The sequence below is a fragment of the Amblyraja radiata genome, unplaced genomic scaffold (genome assembly GCF_010909765.2).
Source record: "Amblyraja radiata isolate CabotCenter1 unplaced genomic scaffold, sAmbRad1.1.pri scaffold_659_ctg1, whole genome shotgun sequence".
Lineage (NCBI taxonomy): Eukaryota > Metazoa > Chordata > Chondrichthyes > Rajiformes > Rajidae > Amblyraja > Amblyraja radiata.
In genome coordinates, this window is record NW_022630686.1 from 48,450 (window position 1) to 57,832 (window position 9,383).

The 9,383-nt window shown below is 46.6% G+C and overlaps 2 protein-coding genes across 2 annotated transcripts in view; one reads left to right on the forward strand and one right to left on the reverse strand.

Annotated features, from left to right (window-relative positions):
* LOC116970226 (mitogen-activated protein kinase kinase kinase 11-like) overlaps positions 1 to 569 on the forward strand; it is a 4,794-nt gene extending 4,225 nt beyond the window's left edge. The window contains exon 3 of the mRNA XM_033016918.1: positions 466 to 569. Coding sequence (XP_032872809.1) covers positions 466 to 569 — 104 coding nt within the window. The remainder of the gene's footprint in view (positions 1 to 465) is intronic.
* A 689-nt stretch (positions 570 to 1,258) lies between these two features.
* Positions 1,259 to 8,449, reverse strand: LOC116970223 (RNA-binding protein 4-like). The gene is made up of 2 exons (XM_033016915.1): positions 7,938 to 8,449; positions 1,259 to 2,202 (listed from the first exon to the last, which is right to left on the reverse strand). Exons 1-2 carry the CDS (start codon positions 8,284 to 8,286, stop codon positions 1,490 to 1,492), a joined length of 1,062 nt encoding a protein of 353 aa, XP_032872806.1. The 5' UTR covers positions 8,287 to 8,449; the 3' UTR covers positions 1,259 to 1,489.
* Between the last annotated feature and the right edge of the window lie 934 nt (positions 8,450 to 9,383).

Below are 9,383 nucleotides of genomic sequence, written 5' to 3' on the forward strand. Positions count from 1 at the left end.
GCTGGTTGGCACGGACGCGGTGGGCCAAAGGGCACGCTTCCGCGCTGCATCTCTAAACTAAAGGATTAATGGGGTTCATTTATATTAACCCAGAACACACGGCAGTGGAATCTGGGGACCCTAACAAAGGCAGAAAGAGGATACACTTAGGGATTTAAAGATTAGCAATGAGCCCAACTCCATTTGAGCCGTTTTTACAGAATGCTGCCTGCAGCCAAGAAGTGGAATTATTGCAGTAAAGCGGATCTGGAGTGTGGGTGTAATGACCAGTGGTGTCTCTGCACAAAGTGTCCTTCGTACTGCAAACAACATCATTTACCAAAGCTTGCGCGAGGCTTTTAGGGAGGCACATGGATTGTGCAGGGAACGGAGGGATTATTTGTAGATAGGTGAGGATGGTTTATCTTGGCATCATGTTTGGCACAGACATTAAGCATCGTGTTTGGCTTATTTTCCCCTCAATAGGCGAGGACTCTTCCTTTGGCATCATAGTAAACCTCCTTATGACTTTCATACCCCAAAGTTGTCTGACGCTTTGGGGCGTGGATGGGAGCTCCCCCTTTGTATAACACCCAGTTGTATAGCGGGGCTAGTTGACTACACGTTGACTGCTACAATAGGCCAGAGGCCCGGGATCGTCATTAATGGCTGCAAATTGCAGGAGGGTGGAATGCCAACGAGACCTCCGTCAGCTGAGTAAGACGTCCTCTGCCCAAAGGCCCCCCCACGCATCACCCTAGTGTTGTACAACTACGAGCCAAGGACACACAGTCACACGGTTCCAGGCAAACAAAAACCTTGCCTAGCCACATTCATCCAAATCCAAGCAAAAACAGGGCCTCTTTCCCACACATTCTCAAGGTGTGTATTAAAAAAAGGGCACCTGCCCCCATCTTCAAGCCCAGCTGAGATAGGAACAAGCCCGTTTGTCTTTTAAATTTTACCCAGCGCTTCCCTACATCCAGTTTCACTGAGATAGGAAGATGCCTGTTCCACCTTTTAGCTTTTACCTAGCGATCTCCCCACACCCCGCTCCTCAGGGGTAGTAACAAGCCCGTTCCGTCTTTTGATTGAATGAATGCTTGTGAAATCCTTTGCTTGCATAACCAAGTTACGCAATCGTAACCACATAATGGGCGCCAAAAAAGTTTAGCTTTTAGTTTTTACCAAGTGATCCCCTACACCTCGCTTTGCTGATAGGAAGATGCCTATTCCGTCTATTAGCTTTTACCCAGCGACCACCCCACACCCCGCTCCAATAAGGTGGGAACAATCCTGTTCCGTCTATTAGCTTTTAACCAGCGACCACCTCACACCCCGCTCCAATAAGGTAGGAACAATCCTGTTCTGTCCTTTAGCTTTAACCCAGCAATATCCTGCTCCATTGAGGTAGGATTTCCCCATTACCCAGCGACCCCCCCCCCACCACACACCTCAGGCCAGCGCATGATACACGTTACTTACTGTGGATTCGGCGTGATGCCGGACACTACTGCTCCGAGATCTGGGCGGTGCCAAGGGTAGATTCGTCGACGGGCGGCACCATGCTCCAGGTGGCGCCGGTGACGCAGGCGACGTTGTTGGCCGCGGCGGCGGCGGCCACGCTCTCTGCCGTCCCCACTTGGGCGGTGAGGCAGGCGTGCCCCACCGCTCCCACCGGCTTGCGAGCTACCGATACGTACCTACTGATGCTATCGTCCATGTACTTCTCGGCCTGGTACTTTGGCACGGTGAGGGGGGAAAGGCGGGTGCGCTCGTACAGCTGGGTGCAGCTATTGGTGGCGGCGGCTGCCGAGACTGCAGCTGCCGCCGCCGTGGTGATGGCCAGGCGGTTGGGGCTCCTCTCTCTGGTGTAGTCGACCGTGGTGTAGCCGGCAGCTGCGGTGGCCGCCTGGTAATCCTCGTAGTAGTCGTAGTAGGAGCCGTGGCTGTAGTCATAGTCGTAGTACGAGTAGTAGGACGGGTAGTATTGGGATGCCAGCTGGTACTGGTTATACTGGTTGAGGCGGAGAGAGTGGCAATCTCGGGCCTGGTGGCCCTGCCTCCCACAGCGCTGGCACACCTCCCGCTGCCCCCCAGACTTGCCATAGGTCGACCTCGACAGCTGCACCCTCAGCTTGTTCCCCAGGAAGTCTTGGCCATCTAGACTGCCAATGGCTTTGATCGCATCTTCCTCTTTCTCCATGTGGACAAAGGCATAATCTGAAAAACACGGGGAGCAGGAAATCACACTTCACGTCGGGCAAAGCGATACTTGCGCCCCGTCACTGCACAGATAACAGCGGGCTCGCAGGGAGGAGCACAACGCACTGACTTTAGATATTAGAGAAACAGCGCGGAAACAGGCCCGTCGGCCCACCGAGTCCGCACCGACCAGCAGTAAAACCCCGTACATTAGAACTAGCCTACACACTAGGGACAATTTACAACTTTACCGAAGCCAATTAAACTACACACCCACACATCATTGGAGCACGGAAGGAAACTGGAGCACCGGGAGAAAAGCTGCTGCCTCACAGTGCCAGAGACCCGGGTTCAATACCATCATCGGGTGCTGTCTGTGTGGAGTTTGCACACTATCCCTGTAACTGCGTGGGTTTCCTCCGGGTGCTCCGGTTTCCTCCCACATCCCAAAGACGTGCAGGTGTGTAGGTTAATTGAGTCTCTGCAAATGGCCCCTAGTGTGTAGGGAGTGGATGAGAAAGTGGGACAACATAGAACTAGTGTGGACGGTTGATCGATGGTCGGCGACTCGGTGGGAGGAAGGGCGTGGGTTTCCATGCTGTAACTAAGTGTAGTAAACCAAGAACAATCCCATCCACTAGTTCATCCCAAACAGCCACACACTGTGCACCATTTACGTTCTACGGTTGTTGGGGGAGTGCAGCTATTGGAGCCGCTGCTTCCCAGTGCCAGAGACCCGGGTTCAATCCTGACCTCAGGTGGAGTAGAGTTTGCACGTTCTCCATGACCGGGTGGGTGTCTCCAGGTGTTCCAAATTCTTCCCGTCCAAAAAACAAGTATGCTAATTGACAGCTGCAAATTGCCTCTGGTCTACTGGCGAGTGGTCAAATCTGGGAGGTGGGAAAAGGGTGTATGAGAATGTGGAGAGAATAGAACATGTTTAACGTCGGATTAATAGAAATGGGCGATCGATGGTCGGGACGGATATTTGATGGGCGGGTTCTGTACTGCGTTTGTTTATGATCACCCTTTTCAAACCTGCAACACTTGGCGGCGTGGTGTCTCAGCGGTAGAGTTGCTGCCTCACAGCGTCAGAGACATGGGTTCCATCCTGACTGTCGGTGCGGAATTTGTACCTTCTCCCCGTGACCTGCACGGGTTTTCTCCGGGATCGCCGGTTTCCTCCCACACTCCAAAGATGTACAAGCTTGTAGGTTAAATGGCTTGGTATCGTTGTAAATTGCCCCCAAGAGTGCGTAGGATAGTGCAAGCGTGCGGGGATCGCCGGTCAGCACTGGCTCGGTGGGCCAAAGAGCCTGTTTTCCACGCTGTATGTCGTACACTATAAACTAATCTCCCATTAACAAACAAAAGGATAACAGACATGGAAACACCTCCCAAATACACCAACCCCATGCCAAGAAGCACATCAACACCTTCTATTTATGATCACATTGTTTAACAATGCCATGGGAATAGGTTTATTTGATAAATTCAATGGCTCACCACCTGTTTCCAAGGGGATAATTGAGACAGGGGAATAATTCAAATCCAACATATGCTTAATTGAATAAATGGGAACCTACAAACTGGACCTGGCATATTCCCTTGACTGCATACCTCAATCTGTTAATAAACAAGGAATAGCAGTGCTGGTTGACAAAAAAAAGACAAAGGTCTGGAGTTATGGCGGGTAGGCAGCATTTTTAGACCTTAAGACTTTAGATATAGAGCGTGGAAACAGGCCATTCGGCCCACCGAGTCTGTGTCGACCAACGATCACCCGTACACTAACACTATCCTACACACCAAGGACAATTTACAGAAGCCAATTAACCTACAAACCTGTACGTGTGGGAGGAAACCAGAACACCCAGAGAAAACCCAGAGTCACAGGGAGAATGTGCAAACTCCGTACGGACAGCACTCGTAGTCAAGGTCGAACCTGGATAGGTCTGAAGAAGGGTCCAAACTCTTCTATGCACGTTCTCCAGAGACGCTGCCTGACCCGCAGTGTCCAGCAGCTGCAGCTCCCTGTTTACAAATAAAGATACAAAGTACCAGAGTAACCCAGCGGGTCAGGCAACATTACTGGATAACACGGATGGGTGGGTTGGAACCCTTCTTCAAACTGGAGTTAATTGTTTCTTCAAATTTTTATTGGAACCCAGGGGACAATGTCTTCTCCCACAGAGCATGGTGGGTATATGGATTGAGCTGTCGGAGGGGGTCGACACAAAAGGCTGGAGTAACTCAGTGAGTCAGGCAGCATCTCTGGAGAAAACAAGGTATTAATGGACATTTGGACAGGTACATGGATAGGAAAAGTTCAGAGGGCTATGGGCCAAACGTGAACGGGTGAGATTAAATTTGACAGGGCAACTTGATCGGTACAGATGGGATGGGCCGAAGGGCCTGTGTCCGCGCCGTACAAGTCTAGGGCTCTACGACTATCTCCCTCAGGGAGGAGTGGGGTTTGGACAAGCAACGGAGGCCACCATGACGTCATAAAGCCCTCTATCTCCAGATCTACTATTCCAGATGTGGACTCCTATATATTGGCTCGTCCACCTACGCTCAGTCCATCCAGGCCTACGCGGTCTCCTGGTTGCCAAACGCTTCAACACCGCCTACCCACACTGACCTTTCGGTCCCGGGCCTCCTCCATTGTCAGAGTGAGGCCCAACGCAAATTGGAGGAACAGCTTCTCATATTTCGCTTGGGCAGCTTACACACCCCAGTGGCATGAATATTGATTTCTCCAACTTTAAGTAACCCTTACTTTCTCTCTCTCTCCATCTCTCCCCCACCCTAGTTTCACTGTCCTCCCAAATAATTTTGCCGATTGTATTTCTTGCTACACACTAAGTTGGGGCATGTTGGTCGGTGTGGTCTAGAGAGCAGTCCTGAGGTACTATATCTACCTCATTGGACACCCTCGGTCGATTGGAGTTTACCTTGCACTAAACACTACAACCATCAAAGTTTGGTGCAGCCAACGCCAAGGCTCGGTGGGGAACCACAGTCTAGGGTCATTCCGCTGCTGGACACGGGGATGGTGGAGACGCCCTGAAAATAAGGGAGGGGATCCCACGCCAGTGGGCCACATGAGTGGCAAGGGTGGTGGATAAATTTGTGTAAGCAGTATTGAATGTATGTGTAGCCTTAGGGAATGTCGGGTGGTTTTGTAAGGATCATGTATTGTATATATTTATTTCTTGAATAAAGTATATTTTGAATTTTTTTTTAAAATCAAATAAGTTCTGAACTACATAGACATGTAGTTTTACACTTTACACTTACACACAGACAATTATACACACACACTATATGTATTTATATAAACATTGTGTCAGTGACAGATGATGAGGATATTTATAGGCAACAGCGTATGTTGTATGTACAGGCGAATATTCTCTTGCGCAAGTTTGGAGCGTGTACAGATGTGGTGAAGATGTTGCTGTTTTGAGCATATTGCACACCACTCTATACTGCGCACCTGTGTTCAAACTACGGAAAGACAAGGTTGCAGAGACTAAAGGTGGCATATAATGATGCCATGAGAACACTGCTAAGGAAACCTAGATATTGTAGTGCTAGTAACATGTTTGTGGCTGCAGGAGTCAGTACGTTAGAAGCTATCCTACAAAATCATATGTATAAATTCACATGTATAAATTCAGGATAAATGACTAAAAATGTAATTATTGTGGCTTTGTCAAACGTAAGGTTTAGCACTACATGCTACGAATCCCAGTTGTGGAGGCACTGGTGTCACTGTCTCGTTGTAGAACACTGATCTTTTCTTTTTATTCTGGATTTTAAATCATATTGGTTTTTTTATATATCATTTATGATGCACTCCAAAAGCGTCTCCATCTCGACTCCATCGCCATCATAGTGCTGAGCGATGCTTATATATGCATGTTTTATGTAATGTTGTCCCTTGGCAGGACCTTGAGTCCGAAATAAAGTACATTATTAATATTATTATGGTGTTTTTATATGTATTATATATATTTGATGGTGTTTTTTTATATTATATGTATTTTATGGTGTTTTTACGTTTAATATGGTGTTTTTATATTATTATATGGTGTTTTTATATGTATTATATGGTGTTTTTATATGTATTTTGTGGTGTTTATATATGCAATGTATTTTTATGTAATGTCCCTTGAAAGAAAGTTGATTATTGTTATAGTGAAGTGGCCCTGGGCTCGGTGACTGATGAAGACTGTACCTTGGTGTTCTTATATGTATATATGGTGTTTTTATATGTATTATATAATCAAGTCAAGTGACTTGACTATATGGTGTTTTATATGTATTATATGGTGTTTTATATGTATTATATGGTGTTTTATATGTATTATATGGTGTTTTATATGTATTATATGGTGTTTTATATGTATTATATGGTGTTTTTATATGTATTATATGGTGTTTTATATGTATTATATGGTGTTTTATATGTATTATATGGTGTTTTACATGTATTTTGTGGTATTTTTATATGCAATGTATTTTTATATAATGTTGTCCCTTGTGTGGACCTTGAGTCGGAAATAAAGTGAATTATTGTTATAATGAAGTGGCCCTGGGCTCGATGACTGATGAAGACTGTACCTTGGTGTTGTTATATGTATTATATGGTGTTTTTACATGTATTATATGTATCTTGTGGTGTTTTTATATGTAGTATATGGTGTTTTTTTATATTATATGTATTTTATGGCGTTTTTATATGTAGTAAATGGTGTTTTTTTTTAAATGTTATGTGATATTGTGTGGACCTTGAGTCGGAAAGAAAGTTGATTATTGTTATAGTGAAGTGGGCCTGGGCTCTGAGACCGAACCTTGATGTTGTTATATGTATTACATGGTGTTTTTACATGTGTTACATGTATTTTGTGGCGTTTTTATATGTTGTCGTCCCTTGAGTCGGAAAGAAACTTGATTATTGTTATAGTGAGACTGATGAAGACTGTACCTGGGTGTTGTTATATGTATTACATGGTGTTTTTACATGTATTATATGTATATTGTGGCGTTTTTATATAATGTTGTCCCTTGAGTCGGAAATAAAGTTGATTATTGTTATAGTGAAGTGGCCCTGGGCTCTGAGACTGATGAAGACTGTACCTTGGTGTTGTTATATGTATTACATGGTGTTTTTACATGTATTACATGTATTTTGTGGCGTTTTTATATAATGTGGTCCCTTGAGTCGGAAAGAAAGTTGATTATTGTTATAGTGAGACTGATGAAGACTGTACCTTGGTGTTGTTATATGTATTACATGGTGTTTTACACGTATTATATGTATTACATGGTGTTTTTACATGTATTACATGTATTTTGTGGCGTTTTTATATAATGTTGTCCCTTGAGTCGGAAAGAAAGTTGATTATTGTTATAGTGAAGTGGCCCTGGGCTCTGAGACTGATGAAGACTGTACCTTGGTGTTGTTATATGTATTACATGGTGTTTTTACATGTATTATATGTATATTGTGGCGTTTTTATATAATGTTGTCCCTGGAGTCGGAAAGAAAGTTGATTATTGTTATAGTGAGACTGATGAAGACTGTGTGTTGTTATATGTATTACATGGTGTTGTTATATGTATTACATGGTGTTTTTACATGTATTACATGTATTTTGTGGCGTTTTTATATAATGTTGTCCCTTGAGTCGGAAAGAAAGTTGATTATTGTTATAGTGAAGTAGCCCTGGGCTCGGAGACTGTACCTTTGACGATGTCGCACTCGACCACCCGGCCGTACTCCTCGAACTTGGCCCTCAGCTCCTGGTTGCTGCAGCTGGGCGCCAGGCTGCCCACGTACACCTTGGTGACGGCCATGGCGGTGGCGGAGGCCGAGGGCCGGGGCCGCGACTCGGCCACGTTCAGCTTCTGCCCGTGCAGCTCGTACTGGTTGAGGGCGGCGATGGCCTGCGCCGCCTCCTCGGGGCTGTCCATGTGGACGAAGCCGTAGTGGCGGATGATGTCGCACTCCCTCACCGTGCCGTAGTACTCGAACAGCGTCCGCAGCTCCTCCACCGTGCCCTCGGTCGGGATGTTCCCTACAAAAATCTTCATCTTTTCCCCCCCTTTTTTCGGCCGCTCTCTCCTATTCACTCCCCTCTACTTTGTTTACCTCAGCTAACCGGGTTTAAGCGCGGGTTTCGACTCTATCTTGAAGCGACGACGATGCCGACCGTCTCTGCACAAAATGGCGCCGGTGTCAACGTCCGTCCGGGCGGCAGGGGGAAAGGGGGCGTGGCTTCGGGTGATTGACGGCCGCCTCGGCCAATCACCGCCCGGCGTCCTTCCCCCGCCAGGGGACCGGCCAATCGGGTCGCGGCTCTGCCCCCCCAAGTCCCGCCCCCGGCCGTAGGGGGCGGGTTCCATGTGCGGCCCCGCTCGAAGCCCATTTGCCAGCGGGGCTGTCGCTCAAGCCGGCCGCCATTTTGTGTTCGAAAAAAGAGCGGGGCGAGGGGGGAGGGGAATAAAAAACTTCAGCTCAAGAACTAAGAGAGTTTTATTGTCAATAAAATGTTTACTTGCAACAACACAATAGAATAGATAAACATTATACACTGTAAACAATATAATGCATGAATGAATGAATGATATGCATGAATGAATGAATGATATCTTTATTTCGAACGATTAAAAAAGATGAAAATGGATAAATAAAAGGAAAATTATATATATACATATATATATACATAAATACATACACACATATACATGTACATATATACACACATACACACATAACTTCACTGGCTTCCCATCTCCCACCGGATCACCTACAATATCCTGGTCCTCACCTACAAAGCCCTCCACCATCTGCCCCCCCCCATATCTCACTGGCCTCCTCTCCCCCTACCAACCCTCACGGTCCCTCAGATCCACACCAGCCGGTCTCCTCTCCATCCACAAGTCCAACCTCCGCAGTTTTGGGGACAGAGCCTTCTCCAGGGCAGCTCCCAGGCTCTGGAACTCCCTCCCCCAACTGATCCGCAATTCCGTGTCCCTCACCATCTTCCAGTCCCGCCACAAGACCCATCTCTTCACTTCTGCCTATCCTTAGCCCCACGTCCCCCTCCCTTTTCATCTGTGCATTAATTGCCTCATGTTGTGTTTTGAATTGAATTCTGTCTTTACTTTGTGTACTAGTCATGTCTCTA

Coding starts and splice junctions, on each gene's coding strand:
- LOC116970223 (XM_033016915.1), bottom strand. CDS start 8,286: ATGAAGATTTTTGTAGGGAACATCCCGACCGAGGGCACGGTGGAGGAG. Junction 2,203..7,937: donor CGAGTGCGACATCGTCAAAG/GTACAGTCTCCG, acceptor CGTGTTTTTCAG/ATTATGCCTTTGTCCACATG.